At 41.5% G+C, this 26,988-nt stretch overlaps 1 protein-coding gene across 1 annotated transcript in view; it reads left to right on the forward strand.

The window, feature by feature from the left end:
- Positions 1-26,988, forward strand: part of ANK3 (ankyrin 3) — a 322,709-nt gene that overhangs the window by 196,567 nt on the left and 99,154 nt on the right. Inside the window, exons 18-24 of the mRNA XM_007458433.1 lie at positions 2,080-2,095; positions 4,596-4,692; positions 12,225-12,323; positions 12,411-12,509; positions 13,263-13,358; positions 17,640-17,712; positions 17,877-17,939. Of these exons, the coding sequence (XP_007458495.1) occupies positions 2,080-2,095; positions 4,596-4,692; positions 12,225-12,323; positions 12,411-12,509; positions 13,263-13,358; positions 17,640-17,712; positions 17,877-17,939 (543 nt within the window). The remainder of the gene's footprint in view (positions 1-2,079; positions 2,096-4,595; positions 4,693-12,224; positions 12,324-12,410; positions 12,510-13,262; positions 13,359-17,639; positions 17,713-17,876; positions 17,940-26,988) is intronic.

Here is a 26,988-nt window from a genome sequence, read left to right on the forward strand (position 1 = left end):
TATAAAGTGTAGTATGCACAAAAGTTTGTACCAACATGTTATTTATCATAGGAAGAACTTGAAAAAAATCTGTTTAAACAATAAGAGAATGTTAAGTCAATAACTGCGAAGTCATACTGGTGAGTAACACAGAGCCATAAAAATGAGGTCCACAAAATTGTTCTAGTAATGTGAAGTTTTGTTATAATGTAAAGTCAAAGGGCAACCAGAACGTAGTAAATAAGAAGTTGTAGGTTGTAAATGAAAAGTTGTAAGTTGATCTATGCCACAGACATTTGGGGGGTACCTACTGCCTGTCCCAGTTTTAAGTCCTAGGTTACAAAAGGAAACTGGAAACAGGTCTGCCTTCAGAGAGTTTATTTTAACAACAGAAATTTAGAGTAGCTCTCTTACTCCATAGATCAAAAGGTTAGTCTCTGTAGGTAAATTGGCAGTGCCGGGGAACTTTCTAAGTCTCCTTTCCCAGAAGCCTTCAGACTCCCCTGACCTCACATTCGACGTCCCCATGGTTAGTGAAGAGCTTTGTGAAAGTCCAGCCCACAGTTACCCAGAGACATGTTAAGGAGGTCACTGCTTCCGCTGTGTACAGCAGAGAATTTGGGTTTGCTGACCTGCTTATTAATACCTGAGTCTGAGATCTGCCCAAAATACAAGACAGATACTCCTTAGTCTTCAGATTAAAAAAAACCTGCAAGTGTCCCCAAATTCCCGATAATCCAAACTCCCTGTTATTTAGCTTCTCCTCTACTGGATGGTGATGGCACAGCTATGACATTTCTCAGCCATAGCTCAGATATTGGAGTAGAGTTTCAAGATAGCAGTAGTTTTATGGCAATGAATAATAAGTAGTTTAAATATTTTAATATATGTGGCCTGTGTTTTGTAATCACAGAGGCTTTGAATTTCCTGGGTATGAATCCTAAATCTGACTCCTACTTGACGTGTAACTTGATTGGACAAGTTATGTGACATCTCTGAGCCTCAGTTTCATTCTCTAATAAACAAAGACAACAGTCTTTACTTCCCAGAAATGTCAGGAAGATGACTAACATTCAGCACCTTCTTCTAAGTAGAGAAAGAATAGTTGTCTTAATTTTAGACTTTTCACAGTTTGGGGAAAAGGTTACTCTGCACTCATCTGAATTCCCAAGGTGGTAATTTAACAAATTCTATAAACCCAAAGACATACGTAAGGGAATAGGAAAATCTTTTTTCAGTTTTAGTATCTTGAAAATCCTTTGTGATCATTGCAAACCAAACAAAATTTTCTTTTTTTTTTTTCTCGTGTACTGATTTGCTTTTCTCATATCTTTCTTTTTAAACACTCCTGTGGAATGTATGCCTCGGCATTAATGGGAATCACGAAGCAATTTCAAGTAGTCATTAGAATCAGGATTTGTTTGAGCTGTTGAATTTCTAAGGTTCATATACTAATATATAGACCAGCCTTATGATAGTTTGCTGCAAAATTCAACCTGTCTTAATGAGATGGAGGACGTGGCCTTCTCAAATTGAAGCACATTCTGGCATCCATCAGTGTATTTTTTCTTAGGAGCCCAGAATATTGTATCTCATTAATTCTCCCAGAGAGAATACAAACCTGAACAACTGGTTAACAGGTGAACATTTTCTATAGGTTTGACACCAAAGTACTGTGTAATAAACATTTTTTTTCCTTGAAATTCCTTTAGCTAACCCATGGCAATATACATATTTAGCCTTGAATTCACCTTAAAATCATTTTTTAAAAATTTAGGCTGAGAACACTTCAGAAAGAATTTCTCAGTGTCTGCTTTGGTAGGCTAGATCAGCCAAGGGAATTCTGAGGACCAAAAGACGTAGTAAACCGAGAAAACCTGGAAATGTCCAGCCACCTTCCTGGACAAACTCTACCTAAGCAAATATATCACCAAGGAAATTCCCGTTAGCACACTGTACTTAAGGAACTTTCAAGAACTTCACAGTACCTAGAAGTGTCTAATAAGAAGGCATTTGTAAGGCTTTGCTTCCTTTCTCAGGAGTCATTTTCTGCATCAAGTATTAAATAAGTTCCAGTGTGAAAACAGAAAATCAGCAGAGCTCTATTCAATAAGGAGTCTGACAGGTTTTCTGTCCATTTTTCCTAAGCTGCCAGAGTTTTAAACATCAGTTACTCTCCCTCCACCCCTTCCCCCTTCCCCGTCCCACTTCCCCATTTCACACTTGCTAAACAATGAATATTAAAAGAAAGATTTAGCTTTCGTGAAAAGTATTATTGAACCAAACACTTGATTGTTTTCACTTATTTCTCTTCCTGCTATTCACCAGCAGTTCCCAGGTTTTTAAGAAAAAGAGCCCATGAACCTAAGTTCCTGCCAAAGTACCAGTGTTTGATCTGATGCAATTTTGCTTTTGACGTTCCCACTTTCCCACACGAATTTTGCAGACCACAAGTAGCTATATTTCTTTACCCAGCCAATAGAATACGAAGCAGAGCTGTTGCTATTCCTAGTTGGTGGTATTCTCTCTGTGCCCAATAAATGCCATTTTTTAAATGAGCCATGCTCCAAACCTTTATAAAAGGTTAATAGATAACTTCTGAACTCACACAGGGCTGTTTTAACCATCACATTTTGTTTTTTAAATCATGAGTGTAAAAATAATTTTTTCTTTATTTAATTTATACTATGTTACGGAAAGATGCTTGCTTTTTCCTCTGACTCAGTCGATTAGTGGGTGGATTAAACGCTAGATGCTCGACTGGTTATACAAGGATTAAAGGTGCAGTAGTTGCCTCAAGAAGCTCACAGTGGTTTGAGGAATACAGACGAGAAACGAGTTTAAATGCAGGATTATGATGCTCTCGGCAGAAGTGAGCACGTAGGTGGTTCGCACATAAATAATAACAGTGAAGCCTTTTTCGAGACCAGGGGAGAGAGAGGGAAGCCCAGGAAAGCTGGAGGTGACTCCAGGCCAAAGGTAGAGTGGACAGCACGAATGTCCACGGGGGAACGCGAGAAAGTAGGGCACCAGCCACAGTACATTCCCCCAGCTGCGCTGAGAACCACTCAGTAAAGTTCTTCAGAAGGTTTGGAAAGTCTCAAACTTAAAATAGGGGATTGTGACACTTTTACAGAATGTTACAGCTGCAAATATCTGTTGCCTCTGAAGTGGAACGTGGAACATTGTTCTATGATTATGTCAGTGTTTGGGTGGTGCCAGTTTTGGCCCCAGGCTTATTTTTCTTGGATTTCAAGTGAAGGCACCAGTCCTCCTTTTCCTGTTTCCTCTTTTATCCAGTTTGGGTGAGCTTCTTCCAAAAGTCTGTAAAGAGTGTTAGAAAGTCAAGAGTGAATGACTCTTCCTGAGTCCTGTCATTAGTTTGATGGAATGGCAGCCCCTAAATAAATACTGTCCAGCATCTCGAGGGTTCTGTGCCCTTCCTGGTGCTGCTTTTGGTTCATGCCTTTCCTCTGACAAATAGGACAGGTTGATGGCCTTGCTACACAGAGGCAGAGGAGGAGAAAGAGGCTGTTAGGACTCAGGACATTAACTTGTGTGCTCATAATGGATGAAAGAAAAGAATCTGGACGCACTTACACCAGCTTACTTTCTCTTAAATGTTATTTATGAAAAATGCAGCTACAGAGGATTTTTAAACCAGGGTGCAGTCTTGGTGATTCTTTCCTTGGCCATTGGGATAACCACATAGCCTGTCCATTCTGTGGTAGAGTCAATTTCAAGTATCTGGTCTCATTAAATGACCTGGAGATTTTCACGAGATAGCCTTCATATTACATTCTCATGAGACAGCATTTATATAACATTTCACAGACCACTTTTCCTACCCAGAAGCAACATAAAGAAAATATTTGTCAGCCTTGGGTATTAATATTTAATGGAGAAAATGATATCATCATATGTCAGTATTCAATTTATAAACAGTTTTTATTTTCATAAATTTTTCTAAAGCTAGTAATGCGTTGGTAGTGCGTTAGAACTCTTGCATAATTTTGTAAAAAAATAAAAAGCCTCTGTTTTAAAAAAGTGAACACTGAAGTACATAAGAGGAAAATGATATAATGTCTGGGATTTGCTTTAAAATACTTCCGCAAAGCAAAGAACAAACAGGAGGTAGGTCAGGATGAAGCAGACGTAGGAAAACCTTGATAATTGCTGCATCTGTGATCAGTACACAAGGTTCAGCCCATTCCCTCCACTTTTGAGGATGTTTGAAATTCTTCATTAAGCCTGCAGATAACCATGTTGTCACACGCTAGTATATAAACTTACTCTATAGACGGTACGCGGGCCTCTCACTGTTGTGGCCTCTCCCGTTGCGGAGCCCAGGCTCCGGATACGCAGGCTCAGCAGCCATTGCTCACGGGCCCAGCCGCTCCGCGGCATGTGGGATCTTCCCGGACCGGGGCACGAACCCGCGTCCCCTGCATCGGCAGGCGGACCCTCAACCACTGCGCCACCAGGGAAGCCCCTATAGATTGTTTTAAACATAGAAATTGTAGACTTACTCTTCTTGAAGTCCTAAATTGTTTCTCCAGCACGCCTGTGTGTCCTCCATCCCTCCTGTGAGATGACCACTTTCATCTTTTGCAGAGTGGTCTGACCCCACTCCATCTGGCTGCTCAAGAAGACAGAGTGAATGTGGCCGAAGTCCTAGTAAACCAGGGGGCACACGTGGACGTCCAGACAAAGGTACACAAAAAGATTGTGCCCATCCACAGTGTCATTGTGACTCCTTGTATGGAACAAGTACAGTTTTCTAGGGGGAAAAATAAATCTTCCATCATATCTTTTGTACTCAGTATTTCAAACGTGTATCTGCACAAGGGACACCAGTGTCTCTGGTTGTGGTGTCCCAGGTGCTTTTACCTTTACTGGCCTGAATACTTTATGTAGCTGCATATTGCTGCCTCCTGCGTTAATGCAATTTATTAATCCTCGTTACAACACATCTGCCCATCAAGGGCAGAGTGTGAAAGCTTGTACCTTTTTTAATTTTTGTGACTGAGTTTTAAGAAATGCATACAGAAAAAAGTTGTCAGTAATTGATGACTTCTAACTTTGTTCAGGCATAGTCTATGGAAGAGGATACATTAAGTTTTATTCAACTACTACTCACTTGCTAAATTTCTTATGGTGTATATGATCGCTAGCAACTCCTTCCCTCTCTCAGCCAAAATAGTTATCTTTTCAAAAAGAAATTTCTGATTAATCTTATAGAATGCCACCATTTCAAACTCACATAAGACGAATGGATGTTTTGTGTCATCATCAAAGATAGGACTTCCTATCAGTCTTTCTCTGGATATTTTCTTTCAGCACTTAATTTTGTTACTCTTCATATCAGACTTGTATCTACTTCTAAGTGTAACTTTGTTTCTGTGGGTCACATTTTTGACACAAAAATGAATACTTATTACCTATTATACTGTGAATACGAACATTTCTGTGTATAATATAGATGGATTCTGAGGTGTGTGGACAGATATTGAAGATATTAATAACGTAGAAGGGTCACCAGGAATTAGCCAGGTAGAAAGGTATTGCAGACACCAGAATCAGGCTGGATTTACGGGACGAGCACAGGAAGCAGGCCTGAGTAGACTACACCCTTTGCACCGAGTTCTGACTCTCTAGGGCTGTGGCTTCTCCACCCATACTGCATTCTATTAGAAAGAATCTGCCCAAAAGAGACGTGACCAGGCAAGATCCTTTATGATTTTTAAACTCTGTATTAAAATAGTGAAGTAAGTATAATGGTCCCTGGCTGGAGTAGTCATAGATAGAGCTGTGACCCAGGTAGCCTCCCTCACTCCCATTTCTGAAATGCCTCGTGCCCTTCAAGTCCCCATGGCCTCTGTGGTAGCCTAAGTGCCCAGTTCTCTCTATTCTGTTTGTTTCCAAATTTTTCATTCTAAAAGAACCCCTTAGCCCTGAATGCCTTCCTAGATAGCTGAATGTTTAACAAAGAAACCAGCAAAGGCAACAGTAGTGGCTGAATGGTTTCTTGTTACTTTCCATGAAAATACAAGCATTTTTCAATCTGAAAAGCTCAGACTGGATTTAGCTTATATTCTTTACTGTGCTTGTACACTTTCATCAGAAAAGAAATCTTTACTTTAGAAATTTGCAACTTCATGGTAAATAGATTCACCCTGTGTTGTTCTGTTGACACACACACACACACACACACACACACACACACACACACACACACATACACACACAGACTTATAAACATTTTATTTGATTCCCTCTCCCTTTATAAACTAAAACTTTGAGAAGGCAATAACAGGGTTCTGTTTCTCAGGACTTCTTATCTCAACACATCCAACATATGCACCACCAAAATTCAGTCACGGAGTAAGGCAGTGGTTCTCAAGGGCAGGTTGGAAGGAGAAGAAATGGCGCCGTGAACCTTCCGTTCTAGATTTGCGAAAGCAACCCCACGGTTTAAGAGTATTGCGTCTCCACCAGGGTTTCCTTCTAACCCTGTCCAACTCGGGTCACAGTCTGTAATCATTTTTGTACTCAGTATAATATTTCTGAAGCATGTACCTTTTCCTGCCCTTTACAAGTGATGTAACTCAGAAAGCATCTCTCTGTCTCTTAAAAAAATTTTCTCATCCTTTTTCTTCTCAGCAAAGATCACAGCACCAAAAAGAAGTGAGGCTATGATTGTCCCATAGTTGAGTAGAGCAGGAGTGCAAAGAGATGGGTTGCTTGGATTTGCTTCCTAGCCTTGTAAATAAGGAGTTGATCGTGTCCCATGAGCTTCCAAATTCTTCCTGGTAAAGATGACATCCCCAAGCAGCCGACAGGTAGAATGTACGGTACCATCTGAGTCACTGGCTTCAATTTTAAAATAGTAATTATTAAATTATCAGGAGCTCTTTTCTCTTGTGGGGAAGAGACCAGAACATCCTGGTAACAGCCGTGCAGCCTTCCCACTGGCCTCCTGACCCACCATATCGCCACCTCACTTTGTATTTGAAGTTCACCAGATCAGTTCAGACTAAATTGTGCGGCTGGCCACAGGGTTTAATGTTCAGTGTCGTACAGCTGAAATGAAGCCACTTCTTTTTTTTTTTTTTTTGCGGTGCGCGGCCCTCTCACTGTTGTGGCCTCCTCCGTTGTGGAGCACAGGCTCCGGACGCGCAGGCTCAGTGGCCATGGCCCACGGGCCCAGCCGCTCCGCGGCATGTGGGATCCTCCCGGACCGGGGCACGAACCCGCGTCCCCTGCATCGGCAAGTGGACTCTCAACCACTGCACCACCAGGGAAGCCCTCTTTTGCTTTTTAAAAGGAGAATCTCTGGAAACATTTGATGTAGACCACCCCAAAGCACACCAAAGCACTGATTCTCGGAGGTACTGATTAGCAAGTAAATAGTTAAATTAGCTTTCTTTTAACGTGTGTAAAATCATGAAAAATGTTTATTTGATACATAGTCATTTCACATTTGTTTCTAGAGCTCTTACTAGTTGTTCGATTCTTACCTGGGTGATACGTTCCTTGTCCTCACAGAATTCACAGTCTAGAGAGGGAGACGCAACAATGAAAATGTAATAATAATAGCAAAATTTACTACTCATTTTCTCTGTGTCAGATACTGTTCTAAGCATTTACCCTTATTAATTTGTTTAATCCTTATGACTCTCTTATAAGGTTGATAAAATTAGTATCCCTGTTTTACAGAAACTGAGGCACAGAAAAGGAATTACTCATGTAAGGTAACATAGCTAGCTGGTCCAAAGCCTGATTTTGACCCCATGTATAAATAAATAAACTTAGAGTTATTGGCGTTAACTGAGTTATTTACAAAGGTGGGAGTATAGAAGGGGTCTATAGCATCACAGGAACACGAGAAAAAATTGGGGGCACGCCCCAAGATACTGCTAGATAATTAAGATGATCTCAGAGGGCCTTGATGTGCCACACTTAAGTTTTTAATCCAGTTTGTACTGGGAAGCCTTGAGAGGTTGTAAACAGAAGATGATAAGATCAGATATCTGGTTTAGAAAGATCCTAGGAGACAATGCAAAGAACGAGTTGGTAAGGGAGCTTGGAGCAGGGGCCGTTAGAAGGCAATTGCCGAGGTCCAGATGAAGAATAGAGAAGGCCTCAAGCAAGGGGCAGGTGGGATGTTGGTAAACAAGAGAGAAATTGAAGAAATACTTAACAAGTACAAACAGTAAGACTTGAGACCATGTGTATATAGGGACTAAGGAAAAGTGAGAAATTCGGGACGAATCTAAGGATGTGGCTCTGTAACCAGGTGATCACAAGTCCCGTTCAGTGAGACAGGAAGTGAAGGAGAAGCAGCTGGTTGGAGAAACAGCACCATGAGTTCTGTGTTGGGTGTGTTGAGTCTTACATGACCTAGGGGCTCTCTAGGTAGAGACAGCTAGTAAATGACTAAAGCTTTGGTCTGGGATACAGGAGGGGCGTCTGGACTAAAGATACCGATTTGGACGTGGTCAGAATAAATGTATCAGTTGAAATTGTGAATGTGGACATGATCATTGAGGAACAGTGTGGAGGAAATCAAAGACAAAATCCCTAGGATCAACGATATTTTAAAGTGGATGGAGGAGGTGGAAGGAAGCAGGCCTGACTGAGGGCAGGAGGGAAACTGGGAAAGAATATGACATGGATGCCAAGTAACTGAAGACTGTCAAGGAGAGTGCAACACAGAAGAGAAAACACGTGCGCTGGAGTGGCAGCAGGGTTATTAGAAGGCAGTTTCACTGGAGTAGTGGAGATGGTGAGATATGGGGAAAATGGAAGGGAATGGTGAATAAAAATGGGGTTTTTTTCAAGAAGCTTTAAGAGAATATAGACCCAGGAAAGGAGAAAATATTTGAAAGGAGTGATTATTGTTTCCAAGTTTGGAAGTATGGCAGTATGTTAGTAGGCTAAGAGGAAGGTGCCAGTAGAAAGAGAAATGGTCAGAGAAGTTATAAGGGATGTCAGAAGTGGGATAGGCTGGGTTAGGGATGGAGATGACGATTGCCTTATTTTTCCTCTATCATTACGGAAATACTCTTTCATAATCTTTGACTCTTCTGTAGTCCCTGAGAGGATCTTTGTTTTGTTTTCCATTTTAACCCCACACTAATTTTGGAGGTGAACAATAAAGTAAAAAAATCACAGGAGAAATTTTTTCAACTTTTTTTCCCTTTTTAGCATGCTAAGACGTTCAACTGTAGCACCTTCAGGAAGTGAGATACTGAGAGTTTATTTTCAGAGTTTGTTTTCTAAAGGAAAAATCTCTGTCTGTTACTAAATGCAACTTTTCAATCTCAATCAGTTTTATTGAACTAAAATTATGAAAAAGCTATTTATAGAAATATCTTACAGCCTGCCATATTATTAAGTAATATTTAGTGTAACATGTGACAAGAGAAAGGTATTCCCTAAAACAATAGTATCAACATAAAAAAATTTGAAAACAAAAATTTTAACTGAAATACAATCAGGGAATAATTGTAGTTGTGAGTGGGTGTGTTCCCTGAGGAAGACTGTGCTAAGTGCAAGGAAGGCCAAAGACAGACTCGAGAGAGCACAGGTTTAGGAGGTGAGGAAATAGTGTGGATTTCCTGCTCCCGCTTTCTCAAACCATGTTGCATAGGGAGGCGCCTAACTACTGCTCAGTAAGATCTCATGCTCAGGTACCATAGATCAGAAACAGCAGCCTGAATATTCCATCTGTACCTGTTTGCTCTTCCTACACAAATATACCCTTTCAGTATTGCCTAAAGAAGATGACTTAATTTCAGCTTGTAATGATGGTATAAGTAGGCAACAGTGAAAAAAGCAAGCCAAGACTGCTCAGTTATCTGAACTATGACTGTTCCTTAGTTATTAAAGAAAGAAGAGTTGGTCTTTCCAAAACGTATTGCCACTAGTTGAAGGGAATTTCCCAAATCACATCTCTCTGGGCATGTTTGTGCAAGGTGCCATTTACCATGGGAACTTTGTGACCCTCAATGAATGGAGGAGCCCCAATTTTGGTTTCTCTGGATGAAAACTAAATCTTCCTGGCATGCATATGTATTTTTAATAAAATACTGTAGTATCTGTGGAGCAGCAAGAAGACCAATGTCTTAGAGCAGCGTGAACAAGGGAGAGACTCGTAGGAGACGAGCTCAGAGATGTAATAGCTGGGAGGTGGAGAGCAGGGTCCAGACCAACCATGTCCTAACAGTCCACTATAATGACTTAGGGTTTTACTAGGAGTGACAGTGAAGCTGTGAGGATGAGAAGAAACTGTACATTAAAGTACTTAGAATAATTCAATTTCTTTTAAAAATCTGATCAATACAGTAGCACAGCAGCCATTGGAAAGTGTTGCATCATTGCTCAGGCATGTTGACCAGAAACTTGAAGAGTTCCTTAATATTTAAAAATTTTAAATATTTTCTGTAATCTTTTGGCTTGGGATCAGTCCTCTGCCACTAACACTGGGAATAATGTTACTTCAGTCAGTTAAGCTAATTGTACTGAGAACTGGTAGGAGAAAACTGTTTTCATGCCTCCCTCCCTAAGCAGCATTCTGATTCCTAACACAGTATCCTGAGCTCCTCAGTACCAAGAAAGAACCCTGCAAAGCAGGCAAGTGAATTCTGGTCCCCAAAATGGGATACCCTTCATCGTGCATGAAGCAGCTTTAGGGGTCCTAAGTCAGACTCATATACATGTGGTTACGGTGAGCTTATCAGCAGGGTCTGGTCAGTGTGGCTGCACTTACAGTTCAGTTCATGGAATAGAATCTAACCAGAGTCAGTTCTTTAGGGCAGCACATCCCTGCTGAGGTGTCTTCACCTTCCACAGTCAGCTGTGTTCCGGACGTCCCCTTTTCAAATTCAAATACACCCATTTGCTGGAGTGTCTTAGTTAGTTTAGGCTGCTATAACAAGAATACTATAGCCTGGACAAACCTTTATTTCTCAGAGTTCTGGAGGTTGGGAAATCCAAGATCAAGGTGCTGGTAGCAGGTAGAAAAGAGAAGAGGCAGGCTGTCTCCTTTCTCTTCTTATAAGGGCACTAATCCCATTCATGAGGGCTCCACCCTCATGACCAAATTACCTGCCAAAGGTTCCATCTCTAAATACCATTACACTGGGATTAGGGTTTCAGCATACAACTTTTAGGGGATACAAACATTCAGTCTGTAGCACAGAGTCACCATAAATACACACTAATGCCATCACATACAAGATGCAGACACTTGAAAACATGGACCCCTGACCCATGCCCATTTAGAAATGTTAAAAGTCTGTACTCTCCCTTTCAGTGATCTGGTGCTGCCAGTGTCGTCATAAACAGAGATTGGCCATGGGCACTGAAATTGTGTGGTGGAGTCTGTTACATTATGGCCATCTAGAAAAAATATCTGGAATATCCTTTTTTAAAAAAATAATTATCTAGAATATGTGTGTGTGTGTGTGTGTATCTATATATACATACACATACATACACACACGATATATTTTTTAATAGATGGAATTTATAGCCCCTCAGGGGTCAGTGGATATTAATTGGAGAAGCAATCCATTGCTTTGTCTAAATGAGTGGTTTTCAAAGTGTGGGGCTCTAGCTAGGTAGGCAGAAGACTTTAACTAGAGCATCTATTCCTAGATCAAGTTCATACATCGCAGACCTCCTGAACTCACACCAGCCTCTCCTGCTTCAGTGTTTCTATCCTTCGTATCTCCGTCACGCATTCTGATCATCATCTACTGCTTTCATGATCACTTAACCACTTCATATTTTTTAACCTCAATTTTATGCTCTTAGAAAGTAGAGTGTTGAATAAATGCTAGTCCAAGTCTGTCCATTGAGCACGCTTCTGACCCTCTGCAAGAAGCCACTGGATCCTTCTGTCTAGGCTGTCTGTTGTTCCATCTTTTTGTCCTATCTTGAAAAGTTGTTATGGGAATAAAATGAGCCGATGCTAGGGCGAGCACTTTGGGACATTTAGTAACTATTTCCATGTGAGGTGGTATTGTTATTTATACCTTAGATTAGCTCTGAGAATTATCAATGACATTTGTTTTATATAGGGAAACAAACCCTCTTTCTGCCTCGTTAAGAAAGGTTAAATAACACTTTTGCTTCTATTTAGGATATCTGTTACTGAAAGTATACTTAGGACGTTTCTTTTAAAAAAAAAAAATATATATATATATATATATATATATATATATATATAATTACAGATGGGATACACACCACTACATGTGGGCTGCCACTATGGAAACATCAAGATTGTTAACTTCCTGCTCCAGCATTCTGCAAAAGTGAACGCCAAAACAAAGGTAAACTCCTTTCTCCTTTGTATCTACCAAGTCATTGATCTTGTGTCCAAGGAAGTAAGAGTCTTTTCTTCCATCTTCCTTCTACAGAATGGGTATACGCCATTACACCAAGCAGCTCAACAGGGACACACGCATATAATCAATGTTTTGCTTCAGAACAATGCCTCCCCCAATGAACTCACTGTGGTAAGAGCAAAAGGCCAGCTAAGTGATGAGGGGGGAGCTGGGCCTGGGTGCTGGTGTCTTCTTACATTTTTATTGGACAGGGTTGCTTTTTGACTTTCTATGTTTAGTAGGCATAAACAGAGCATTCAGTAGAATGAAGGGAAAAGGACAATAACTGTATTGTTGTGAGTTGTCCAGAGAGAGAGATGTGATTAATGTTTCCCACTTAAAAACTACAAACCGGGCTTCTCTGGTGGCTCAGTGCTTGAGAGTCCGCCTGCCGATGCAGGGGACACGGGTTCGTGCCCCGGTCCGGGAGGATCCCACATGCCGCGGAGCGGCTGGGCCCGTGAGCCAGCCATGGCCGCTGAGCCTGCGCGTCTGGAGCCTGTGCTCCGCAACAGGAGAGGCCACAGCAGTGAGAGGCCCGCGTACCGCAAAAAACAAAAAACAAAAGACTACAAACCCACTGCTACCCAGTAGGGAGTACATACATAAGAAGAAGCACGTGTTTGTTTCCTTGATTACATAAAACATTAAAAAGCCTCTCGGATTCCATGTGTAGCAGCCCAGACTCTGCTGTATGAGTAGAGACAGGTTAGGTGGGTTTTGTGCAAGGTGTGTCTTTACTGAAACAGCGTTTTGGGTATGACAGTGGGAAAGGACTGGTGAGACATTCGCCTTACATTTGTAAAGGCAAACGTGTGGAAACACACAGGCGCTGAGACACGTGGAATGACTTGTAATTCCTTGACCATGTTTCCCTCTTCCCAGAATGGGAACACTGCCCTGGCCATTGCCCGGAGGCTTGGCTACATCTCAGTGGTGGACACCCTGAAGGTGGTAACTGAAGAGACTGTGACCACGACTGTGAGTAGTGGATGCCAGACCTTGTAACCCCGTTACCCCAAGAGCCAGTTCTCAGATTGTAGATTTTTCCAGGCTTTGGGGAGATGAACCTTTTGTCCTCCATTCAGAAACTAAGCACCGTATTTCCAAATGCTGTCACCTCCTTAATGGCAGTCAGCAAAGCAAAACTCTCATTTCTGATGGGAAGAAAAGTTCAAAACACTAAAAGTACCTTTTCCAAAAGTTATACCTTTCAAAAAGCTACAGAGGTTTTAGTTCCATAGAAAGCTGAATGTATTTCTTTATTTTGATATAAAAATTTTTTTAATGAGATGTTTTGACATCCTTCTTTGACAATGCAAGAAAGATGAAAACTCTAAGTTGGTTCTTTAAAATATTTTAACTCGCAAATGATAATGGGTACATTGTCATCACTATTGTAAAAATATTTTTGCCTTGTTGGAGAAACACTAGAGGTAGGATCCAAATCAGTTTTCCCCACCACGCTCATTTCTCTTCCATTCACCCATTGGAGTTTTCGTAGGAAAAACAATAGGATGTTGTATTCAAACTTAAAGTAAGTCTACCAGGAGGCCTTATTGCATCACATATTTTTACAGGCTGCCAGCCTCTAGGATAAATCACTTCTTTGGAACCCCGTCTGGTGCCTTTGAAGTCCATCAGGATTTGGTAACTTTGGAATCAATAGCAGATATTGCCCCACGTCAGAGGTTTACTTGAGTTATTCCTGACTGCGTGACTCAACACACAGGCCCGAGATTGAGTCCGTACAGTGTCAGTTTAGGACTCTGCAGCACTTGGAATTATCAGCTGTGCTTCCTTTTCTCATATGCCACCTTCCAACACGAAGAAGGCATGGTTCACGTCTGCGGTCTGGATATACAGTGCGTCGTACAAAACACCACGGCTTGAAGGACTCTGTTGCTACCTGCCGGTTGAGTTATTTGGCTGTGTACAGGTCTTAGAAACTAAAACTTCAGCCTGCTGACCACAAAAGAGAAATGTTGTAATTTGCAAAAGAGAAAACAGTAGCTTTAACGGACTAGAGCAATGGTTGTCAACCAGGGCACGTTTCTAACTTTAAGATATAGCCGGAATAGAAATAAATTCCTACATATTGCTTTCATGTACCTCTTGAGTACTTCATCATCTTAAAATCTATCATTAAATTCTCGAGAAAAGAGTTTAAATAAATAATGTTTATTAACCTTAATTTTATAGATATGCCATGTAACTCTCTTGAGAGCAGGAAAGGAGAGGACAAGGTATTAAATAACAACCAAGTGTCACCAAATGCTGTAAAAGACTTGAAGTCACTGAAATCAATATGTGAAACTTCTGTTTCAATGTTAGAGAATTGAAGATGGTATAATAGTTCAAAATATAAATCTTATTTGATCAAATGTCAGTGATTTTCTCACCTGTTAGGAAAGTTCAAAATGTTTCTTTGATATCAAAAAAGAGCTTTAGGAGAAGATAAAGTTACAGACAGGGAAAGTAAAGTTACAGCCTCAGGAAATGGACTGAGAGAAAAGGGTTTTAGGGCTCCGGTTCCTAGTGAAAGAATGTGCACGGGAGTCATGCCGTTTCTCACTCAACATCATCAGCTGACTTGGTAGGTGACTTTCTGCCAGAGAGAAAAGATTACTCACGCTAACAGGAAGGTCCAGTTTGCCTGGTGAAGTAAATGAGGCTTCCGCCGAATGAAACGCTCACATTGACTAGAAGAGAGTCCATTGAAGTCCCTAAGACCTAGTCCAGCTCTGTGGTATTTGAGACTCTATTTCAAGCTGAGACACCACCTTGTCAGCCCTGCCTTTGCAGTTGCCTGTCATCTAGCTCAGAGAGGACTGACGGGGTTCAGGGTGGGGTGTGTGCCCTTAAGCTAACTAAGCACAGTGCAGCCGCCCGCAGGTGGGTCTCTGTTCAGACGTTATGGAAGCCCCCAGCGACCATTGTCTCCTTAAGCAGGCATCAGTTCTTCAGCAGCCTTAAAAAGAATACTGCATCTTTGATAGGAGTGCCATATTGGATATGGCAATTCTGAGAAAGATGCTTTAGTTAATGACATTACAATCATGGCAGAGTAGGAAACTGAGTGGCCGGAAGCGGATATCCAAAAGATACGAATTAAGCTATTTAAATTGCATTGTTTAAAATTCCCTCAGTAGCAACGAGCAGAGTACTTCTGTCACTCAGATGTTGGTTTCTAACGGCCTTCTCTAATGGAGGGAACCAGGGCTCCTTGGAGAAATGACACAGTCTACAACTGGGGCAGGAAATATACAAGATGAGCCTGGAACCTCTGGTAGTGCCAAAAAGTAAGGCCCTCCCTGTAAGTAAATAAATAAACGTACATACACAAAATGATGGGACGCGTTAAAGGGACACGGGAATCCACTGAAAGACTTCCCAGTGGCCAAAGCCAGAACAATTTGAACAAAAGAAATAAAATAGTATTGGGGTATAGTGCAAAGTATAAAATATATATCCATGAGTTCATTACTGATACATGATTGAATGACTGTGGAGGAAGAGGCAGATTTCTCATGCAAAAGAATTCCGAATAATTTATGAAAATACTTTCCCCTCCAAGAGGTGGCTCACGATTCCCCACTGCTCAAGTGTGTCTGAGTATAGTAACTTCCCTCCGAAGAAAGCGGTGTGGAGAGCAGGGGAAATAGAGTACATTACAGGGGAGAAAGCTGACCAACACTGCTGCAGCCAGATGACCAAGTACGTCAACCCTGGTGGTTCGTGTTGACAGTATATGCCCTTGATGTGATGTAACGAAAATGACATTTTACCACAGTGGTCTTCCTCCCCAAAACATATAACCCCAGTCTAATCAATGAGAAAAACATGAGACGAATCTCAATTAAGGGACATTCTACACAACACCTGACCAGTTCACCCCCAAACTGTCAAGGTCATTAAAAACAAGGAAAGTCTGAGAAACTTAGCCATAGGAGCCTAAGGAGATTGACAACGAAAGATAACACGGTATCCTGGATGGGATGCTAGCACTGAAAAAGGATATTTGGCAAAAGCTAAGGAAATCTGAATAAAATATAGACTTTAATTAATAATAATAAATCAATATTGGTTCATGAACTGTGACAAAGGTACCATGCTAATATGTGTTAATCATAGGGAAAACTGGGTTAACACTCTCTACTATCCTCGCAATTTTTCTGTAAATCTAAAACTGTTCTAATATAAAATATTTAGTTTTTGAAAATGTTCAATTACAGTATTACATGCTGGAAAAAATACAAAATAATGCTTTCCTTCAACGTGACTTGTACCATTAGTCTTTCGTATGCTCAGATTAAAAGAGGATTCATTTCAAAACTAAAACGTATTAAGTCATTAATATTTTCAAACAAGTACTACTGTCAGTGTTCTTTGGATGGATACAATCTATCTAGGCGAGAAGTCATCAAAGAGCAATTAAAAGATTCAGTAAAGCCTTTGCTCTGTCATACTGTATACCATTCTTTAAAATTTTGTGGCAGTTAAAATTATCCTGCAAATGCATTACCTCTAAAATATTTCCTGCAAACACATGGTTGTAAAAGTTATTGGAATCTCAATATTGTGATTTATTCTAGAAATTAAAACATACACATAGGGCTTCCCTGGTGGCGCAGTGGTTGAGGGTCCGCCTGCCGATGCAGGGGACACAGGTTCGTGCCCCGGTCCGGGAGGATCCCGCATGCCACGGAGCGGCTGGGCCCGTGAGCCGTGGCCGCTGGGCCTGCGTGTCCGGAGCCTGTGCTCCACAACAGGAGAGGCCACAGCGGTGAGAGGCCCGCATACCGCCAAAAAAACAAAAACAAAAACAAAAACGTACACATAGGAAGGGAAAACGAGAAGGGGCTGGCTTGGCACAAGCAATAAAGACAGGCTTCTTGCCAGTCATTTCGCTTATCATCAGCTAAGACTTTTAGTGGAACGGGGTGGCAGATCCGTGAAGACCATGAAATCTCTCTCTCCTTTTTTTCCTTTGAAAAGCTTTATTGCGGACCTAAAGCTTTTAAGCTGGTGCGCTTTGCCACTAAAATTCTTTCACCTTGTATTTGTTCTCTGCCATGTATATGGTGAGGAACTTGGTGCTACGAAGGCATAATTTTGATGTCATTTTGTATGAGGGGGCCTGCCAGATATTCAACACACAAATCCCACAGTAAACCAACAGATTAATTTAGGAAGAAATGAATAGTCTCAGTCAAATGTCCTGTCTGCTCATACTAAAATGACTGCTTTCTTTGTTACTAGACTGTCATAGAGAAGCACAAAATGAATGTTCCCGAAACGATGAATGAAGTTCTTGACATGTCTGATGATGAAGGTATGAAAACCCCCTTTGAGTTCGTAGTAACAAAGAGTGACTTTGTATTTTTTTTCCTGAAGAAAATTCATTGCAAAATGTTCTTAGAAGCATTCATATGTTGCGTTGTAGTATCAAGAGCATATGCATTTTTCACACTTACATTGTTCACTTAAATCATGCAGTTCGTAAAGCCAACGCCCCTGAAATGCTCAGTGATGGCGAATATATCTCAGATGTTGAAGAAGGTATTTGTGAATTTTTATTGTGATAAAATTTAACCACCAGCTTTATCTCCCATTTCTTACCTTTGAAATGTAACCCTTCCTTGAGTTACTAACTTTTCATTTTATCTTGCAATTATTAATTAATGTATCATTTAAACATCATGTATTTGGTATCACTGACTGTCTTCTTTTAGTCTCTTTGAATCTCCTCTCCTTGAACGCGTTTTTCAGTTTGAAAATGCAAGTGTTACTAACTATCTGGATCACTTTCTTACTATTTGTTTCTATTAAGCATAAAAATTGTTTTTATTGTTCACATTTGAAAATCTAGAAAGTAAAATCTGATTAATATTCATATCTAAAATATGTTTTTTAATAAGAGAGGGTTTATAAGGGAAGGGACCAAATGCCCATTCTAAGATGTACTCTAAGCTTTGCAGTGAAAGTTGCTTTTGAACTTGAACTCATAATGAAACCTCAACCCGAACAAAACTGCTTTCAAAATGTAAGTTTTCAATATTGATTTCATGAAAGAGACAAATTATAGATGATTGTAACTATTCTTCATGTGCTTAAAAGAAACTACTAATTTTCTGCCTTACTTAAAAATCAGTGCGTATGAACAGGTCATGTTATGTAGTTATATTAATGAATGACATCCTTATTGTTCATTGGAAAAAATAGCATTTTTACAAGTAAATAAATATGATAAAGATGGCAAATTTTGGCCTTTTTCCTGAAATAATGAAACGTTTACTTAGACTAGAATTTATATTGTATTTATGTTTCTTTTCTGCATCATTTGACTCTCCCAAACAGTGTTCTGATTGCTTCTCCATTTTCCGTCTCTCATGTTGTATTTTTCTCTTGGATCAGTCTTAGTGCATCTAGTCTTTCTCTGCCTCTGGGTTGTCTGTATTGTAATTACCGGTTCCTTCTTTGATTTGTCCAGATTTCGTTGGAAACCTAAATAGTGGGAAAGCCTACCTTATCCAAAGTCACTTTCGCTTTTTCAGTTCCAGTGACTGCCAAGTGTAAGTGTGTTGTAGCCAGGGATTGCCTGCCTAGGAGAGCTAATGTCTTGATGGTCATTTAGGGACCTGAAAGTACCTGTCTCATTGTTTGTAAATGTTGTTTTGATAAATATTAAAGGCTTCTACTCATCATTTTTCTTTCTTTTTCTGTAAACCATCAACTATATGTTTACCTCTGTTTATCACCCAGTGGATAATATTTGCATCATCGTTAGGACTCTACGAGTAATATGCCTTACTGTCATATTATATTTCGCTGCTTTCTTATGCAACATTTTCAGAGTAATTTCACCTGTGCAGAAGATAAAAGGAAAGTGATGTTCTCACAAAGACGCATGCACTCACAAAATACGGTGTCAAGTGAAATTATTATGAGATCTAATATGACAGTCACAGACCTAAAAATTTGCTAGTTTCTAACAAGATATCCCCAAATAGCTGCATTGATGAGAGGCCAAGTTTGAATGGACCATGTAACAACCTTATACATGTGGATAACTATTTCCAAAAAGAAGAAATTTTGAATCTCTTCATTTGAAGAGATTTCATTTAGCTGTTTAACTAGAAATGACCATCATTTCCTTTAAATTGATCTCAGCTTGGGAATTTGAAATGAATAAGCAAATTTTCATTCTCATTTTATCCATCTTTCTTTAAACTCAGCCCTTGCTTTATGGATGTGTCCAGGGGCTGTTGGAATAAAATGGCTCTTGACTTCATAATGCTGTAGCGTTTAATGTTGAAAGGGAGTTGGTTAAAGGTCACTCAGTCTGAACAACCGTCACCTAGTGCTGGAATTACCTCTGTTACGAGATCCTATGCCCAAATGCCTCCATGATGGGAATTGCCTAATTCCCAGACTGCCTATTCCATGTGAACAACTCTGACTTTAAAAATTCTTCATTTTAGGGGGCATCCTTGTCACTGATTCAGGCTTTAACTCAGTGATTCAGGCTCTGATCTCTTTGGCACTATTGACAACAAAAGCTGCCTCATTCATGTAACAATCCTTCTGATATTTAAAAATGCTTTTTGTATTTCTTCTCAGTGTTTCTTCCTCTGGGCATACTATTGGCACTCCCTTCCCCTGTTCCCATACCATCATGGTCAGTCTCCTATGTACATTTCATTGTGTCTGTATCCATTTCACACTGAGGTGGCCAGAACCGAACACCATGTTCGAGGTATAGTCTGATCAAAGCAGAGTATACAGGGCTATTGCTTTGTCCATAGATGATAAATACTAAAAATCTATGATTGAAGATGAAGATATTTCCAAGGTTATAATATATACTTAATTGACTCCTATTAATATTGCTATTGGCTAATGTCCCTAAGTTTTGCTTTCATGAGGTCTAGTAAGCCACAGTAGCCCTTTATCACATATTTGTGTCATTCTCTGCTGCATGAACTAGCATTGCTATTTTACTCCAAATCCTGCAACAAATCATTTTGAAAGTTAAATTCTAAAAGGATCCCTACAACTTTAGTCTTGCCAGGGCTTTGCCACTGTAGGCTGATTTGGTGCTGCCTGTTTCATTAAGCCCTTACGGACGGAGGCGAATGTTTATTTCTGTGAAACCACAGCATGTTGTGAATCTCTCTACATAAGAACTAGTAAGTTCTTGAGGTATCCCAGGTGCTAAGAATATCAGCGGCTTTTAAAAGCAAATAAAAATAATAAGCAATATAGGCTGCCGGTTTTTCTTAAGAAAAGAAGAATGAGTTTGTAACATGGGAAAGTGTAATTTTAATCCTAAATTATAAAAGTTGAGAGGAATATTAGGAGGCGTGCCAAAGGCAGTCTCTTTTCCTCCTCCTTTCTCTTTTCTTTTATCTTTGCTTTCTCCTTCTCTCTGATCCACTCTGAGAAACTAGTATAGGTGAAAAAAAAACACTTAGATTAATTTCTCAAAAAATAATTTTCAGAAAAATTAGGCTCAAAATGTTATCAGTTAATGGCCTAAGGGAACAATGGAGCCAAGTTACAGAGTAGAACAGAGGTTGAAGTGTCAGCACAGCAGAGATAAAGCAGGTGATAAGCCCGCATGTTCTTCGGGTAAGGGGTAAACAGAGCTCCTCAGAGGGCCAGACTGATTCACAAATACCTTAATGCTCTACTTTCTTCTTTCCCAGAAAAAATACGTGACACGCATATAAAATTAATATACATGCAAAATTCTTGTTGACTCTAGTACCACTTAGAGTCTTATGTTTTGCAATTCAGTTTGTAACTAAAAAGAAAGAAAAAATGAAATTGGGAGAGAGCAGAGGAAGGGAGGGAGGGAGGAAAAAAGGAAAAAAAGAAGAAAATTGCGATTAAGATTCGAGTTGTCATCTAATTTGAGTCTCCCTCCCAGGAGACTTCACCATTGGCTTTGGTTCAACGATGATTTTACGTTTTAAGTTCCTATAAAATGTATTCTGTCAATTTAAAAAAATGTATAATACTGTTGTTTTAGCTTGCAGGATTCTAGTGGGTTGGGTTATAGTAATAGATTTAAAGAACTGTAGATGGGACATAATGAGAACTGGAATTAAGCCATGGAAAGTAATAACCCAGAAGGCAGCTCTGTGAAATAGGGCTCCACTGGACAGGTTTACGAAATAACTGGGTGACACAACCCTTGCTGGGAAGAATTGTTTAATTCTTAGCTTCTTACAATTCTGATAGGACACTAGAAGCTCTTTCAGGATCAAATGTAGACACTAAATATTAAAAGAAAAAAGCAAGAGTCTAAGTACACTTAGATATAACTGTCAGTTCGGTATACCACAGTCTACCAGATTGTGAAGTTTCCTATTAAAGGAAATCCAAAACTCTGGAAACCAGATTCCAGTATCCATCAAGGAGCACAGAAGGGGTTAATGAAGCAGAATAAAGCTGTCTGACCCAGGAAAAAACTAATTATGTGTACTAAAATTGCTATCCACTGGTCCTTTGGAATTGAAACAGTAGAAGTCTAAAGGCTTGACGTCAGGCTTGAGCCTCTCAGAATTTCAATTCTTCATCAAAATCTGTATATTTTTCTTAAAGAGTGAGACTCTCACTTTATGTAGTGGGTCAAAATCTTTGGATACATTATTTATTAAAACGTATTTTAAAACTTCTAAAAAAATTAAAATAATTGTCAGTAGGTATAGGTTTGAGATATAATAAAGCACTAACGTTCCATCAGATATCATGAGAGAGTCAGGCTCACCTCAGCTTTGTACCCAAATCAGTGCCTAATGGAAGCCCCAGCAAAGTGAAATCCACAGATTTTAGAGAACTCAAAGGGCAGGTTAGTAACCTGTAGTCCAAGCTCTCCATTAAACCGATGAGAGAGTAAAGCCCAAATAAACGTTGAGTGACTTACCCAACCAGGTTAGTGGCAGAGTGGGACAAGAAGACAGATGTGAAAGTCTGTGGAATTAGGTCACCTCTTTCATAGCTACTTGAACGTGACCTGTGTTCTTATATATAGAACCCAAGAATTAATTTTTTTCATTGGGGGAAATGTCCTATAGGACCTCTTCTCACCGAATGCTTTGGACTATCCTGATCTTCTGGTCATCGTAATAAATAAACCAGACTATTATGTTTTTAGCTTTACGGATCTGGAAAGAAGCCTTGGAGATTACCTTGCCTCCAGGTCCTCCAAGGGAGCGGTGACTGTTACGCAGAAATTGCCCTTCACCTGAAGTTGTATCGTTTTACAAATACCTGTTAAATCCTAACATCCAGCCAGCCTTTTGCCTGATATCTCTCTGCTTACAGTTGACCTTTCAAACAGACATTACATAGTTGCATGCTACTCTCGGCATAAAGTCAAAATGAAATACCAGACGCAGAGACCTAGTCTTAGTCTCTGGTGTATCCCCAGAACCTAGTACAGGGCCTTGCACACAGCAGCTCTTCAATATGTGTTTGTGCAGCTGCATCCAAGAGGAGGGAGACTGAAAGGACAGGATACTTTTACAGGTTTCTGAGAACAGGCAAGGTGGAGAAAATTTGCTTCCTTGCTCCCTTTTCCTGCCATTATACCCCTTCTCACTGAGACAGCCCTAGGCTACGTATTGACTCGATAAACAGCTTTCTAATGACTCTCCCAAGGGGTGTCTGCATCTCAAAGAATACTTCGTGAATTTAAAAGAATTTCCAGCTCGGGCTTCCCTGGTGGCGCAGTGGTTGAGAGTCCGCCTGCCGGTGCGGGGGACGCGGGTTCGTGCCCCGGTCCGGGAAGATCCCACGTGCCGCGGAGCGGCTGGGCCCGTGAGCCATGGCCGCTGAGCCTGCGCGTCCGGAGCCTGTGCTCCGCAGCGGGAGAGGCCACAACAGTGAGAGGCCCGCGTACCAAAAAAATAAAATAAAATAAGAGGAAGAGGAGTGCTAGAGGATATGGAGAGAGAGTGGTGAACAATGGAGAGAGAAACCAGACGAGTGAGTTCCAGCAGATGCCCTGGGAGAAACTTGCCTGGGAAGGTCCAGTCAGATGAGCACAGGCCATTTGGGAATCCCTGCTGACCTCAGCAACTGCCACGTCCAGGACCTCGTGGGTTCAGACCCAGAATAAGTAGCTCTCACGTAGTGTCTTTTTTTTCCTCAAGCAGCTGTGACAGATGAGCAGCTGTAGCAGCCTGTGGCACGAGTGGGAACAGGAATTGTTGAAGAGCTGTCAGGGAATTAACATGTTTATTGACTAAGGTCAATAGGTGGTTTCTTAATTTGCCCAAAACAGGTTGTAATTTTGTTTTTTTAATAAATTTATTTATTTATTTTTGGTTGCATTGGGTCTCGGTTGCTGTGCACGGGCTTTTCTCTAGTTGCGGCGTGCAGGCTTCTCATTGCGGTGGCTTCTCTTGTGGAGCACGGGCTCTGAGACACGTGGGCTACAGTAGTTGTGGCACACGGGCTCAGTAGTTGTGGTGCACGAGCTTCGTTGGTCCGCGGCATGTGGGATTTTCCCGGACCAGGGATCGAACCCGTGTACACTGCATCGGCAGGCGGATTCTCAACCAGTGCACCACCAGCGAAGCCCAACAAATTGTAATTTTGAATAAGATTTCCCCCACACCCCCAGTTCTTTTAGTCCCTGCCCATCTACCCAGAACGTCTGACCTGCTTCATGGGGAAGTGGGATCTCACCTGGCCACCCGTACCCCCGCCCCCGACACTGGGATTCTTACTACAGAGAAGAGAGTGGAGGGTGACACCACGGAACATCAGCACCGAAAATGGTTGGCCGGGGGCAGGCAGGATGGTGGGCAGAGGGTCTGGAACAGGAGGGGTTAGAGAACCAAGGGAAGATGTGAACACATGGGAAGGGGTGGTCCGAGCACCTGGGCCAGAAGCACACTGAGGATGAGAGTTGACAACAGGCCTGGCCTGTCTTTACCTTGTATGTGCACACCCTGTAGGTAGAGGTAGGAGACAGAAAACAAACCAATAACAGGTGCTTGTTGCCCTGCATTGTGAAAAGCAGTTTGGGTGGGGCTTCCCTGGTGGCGCAGTGGTTAAGAATCCGCCTGCCAGTGCAGGAGACACGGGTTCGAGCCCTGGTCCAGGAAGATCCCACATGCCACGGAGCAACTAAGCCCGTGTGCCACAACTACTGAGCCTGTGCTCTAGAGCCCTCACGCCACAACTACTGAAGCCCGCGCACCTAGAGCCCGTGAGCTGCAACTACTGAGCCCACGTGTCACAACTACTGAAGCCCACGTGCCTAGAGCCCATGCTCCGCAACAAGAGAAGCCACCGCAATGAGAAGCCTGCGCGCCACAATGAAGAGTAGCCCCCGCTCGCTGCAACTAGAGGAAGCCCACGCGCCGTAACAAAGACCAAATGCAGCCCCCCAAAATAAATAAATAAATAAAAATTAAAAAAAAAAAAGCACTTTTGGTGTAAGAGAAGGAAGAGGCCAGATCCTTGCGTACAACATATACATGATGCTGGCACTGCTTTATACCTGGGGGCAGTGAGCACCTTCCTGTTTTGCACACAGGGTCCTTATACATCCAAGTAATGAAGAGCCAAGACCAGTGAGCTCTGGATATGGGGTTGAGTCTAGACGAATAGCTGAGAAAGACTGAACAGAAGGAACCAAAGGGCATGACATGGCCACTTTGAATGTAGCAACCTAATTTCTCTGTACATAAGAACCATTTTAGTGCCTGATTTCACAGGGCTAGTTTGTGGCTCGTAATTTATTCATTTTCTAGTCTTCTTTAAAAGGGGCATAGGTTTTAGGTAATGAGAACAGTGCAAGTAACCTTTCCACCTGCATTCCATCTCTCTTCTTTGGTGTCTGTTTGACCAAGTCAGTATAACATCTAATCTTACTTAGGTGACTGTGGGTAATTTCTGGATTAGGGTTAAGGAGTACTGATAAAAATAGGAAAAAATTACAGTGTCTGTCCCAACCCTGTCGTTTTCTGGCTCTTCACAGGAAAGACACAGAATTCTTTTTCCTTTCTGGGATGGGTTTGTTTATTAACCCAACCAAGATCACAGGGGACGTTTTTCATTGCTACATCTGGAAAGGTTCCAACACTGAGTCATGCGTGCTTACTTTAGAAACTATATCTAGCCTGGATTAAGGAATAGTAAACTGCAATACAGTTTTTAAAAAGAGGTACATCTAGCCACAAAGAACAGAATAATGTTTAAGAGGAAAGAGTCAAATTGACTTTGTACTCTTAAAAAAAAAAAAAAAAATTCATCCTGAGCAGAAAAGAGTCATTTGTTCTGTGGGATAACAGCTACTTGTTCTTGTCGTTGCTTAAGAGATGTGCAAACTTTGCCATTTAAGCCTGATTCCTTTTTGACCATCTATGAAACCAGGATCTTACCGGCACCTGGAGTTAGGGAAATGAAGAAAGAAGACAGTGGGTGGCCCTCCCGTGAGAGATACACGAATCCCTTAAAATGACACGCACTTCTTTTTTCGGGCGGGTGCATTTTGGGTCTTCATTGCTGCGCATGAGCTCTCTCTAGTTGCAGTGAGCAGGGGCTACTCTTTGTTGCGGTGTGCGGGCTTCTCATTGCGGTGGCCTCTCTTGTTGCAGAGCCCAGGGTCCAGTAGTTGTGCCCGTGGGCTCAGTAGTTGTGGCGCGCAGGCTCAGTAGTTGTGGTGCACGGGCTTCGTTGCTCCGCAGCATGTGGGATCTTCCCGGACCAGGGCTCGAACCCGTGTCCCCTGCATCGGCAGGTGGATTCTTAACCACTGCGCCACCAGGGAAGCCCGACATGCACTTCTTAAGACCACCTATGTCACCCATTGCTCATCTAACCATTGTCTCAACTTACCCCATTGCTCTCACATCTTTTGAGAAGGAAAGCAAGAAAACAGTATATTCCAGAACTTACTTTGTGTTTTGAAAGGACAACCACTGCTGCCAGGAGATGCTGGAAAACAAAGGGTTGAAGCGAAAGACCCAGCATCTGCTCCTTCCTGATGGAGGAGGCAGCTGCGGGGGGTGGGGAGGGCAGGAGAGAGAGCTCACTGCATTCTCTACCTTGGGCTTCGGCAGCCTAGCCCTGAGCCTCCTTCCATCCCAGAAGATAATGGAGTTCCAAGCATCCGCTGGTCCTCCAGCCTGACCCAGAAGTGACTGTGCCACACACGGGGACCTCGGGAAGTGGGTGGCACAGCCCCTCCACTGTCGACACAACATCTCCTTCCTTTTAGCAGCCTCTCAGAATGTACACAGGAGTCCTTGCAAACTGCAAAACGAAAAGTGAAATGCATGAGCATCTGGAATCTAAGTAACTTTCCCCTTACTTATTGTGTGACTCTAGGTTAGAATTAGACTTTTAGAACTAAAGTTTGGGAATTCCCTGGCGGTCCAGTAGTTAAGACTCTGTGCTTCCACTGCAGGGGGCACGGGTTCGATCCCTGGTCCAGGAACTAAGATCCCACAAGCCACGCAGTGCAACCAAAAGAAAAGAAAAGAAAAGAAAGAACTAAAGTTTGAGTGGGTCAGCGTCCTCGTACTATCGTATTCCTCTTCCCTCTTAACTCTTTTTTTTTTTTTTTTTTTTTTTTTTTTTTTGG

This window comes from Lipotes vexillifer, unplaced genomic scaffold (assembly GCF_000442215.2).
Source record: "Lipotes vexillifer unplaced genomic scaffold, Lipotes_vexillifer_v1.1 scaffold1209, whole genome shotgun sequence".
Lineage (NCBI taxonomy): Eukaryota > Metazoa > Chordata > Mammalia > Artiodactyla > Lipotidae > Lipotes > Lipotes vexillifer.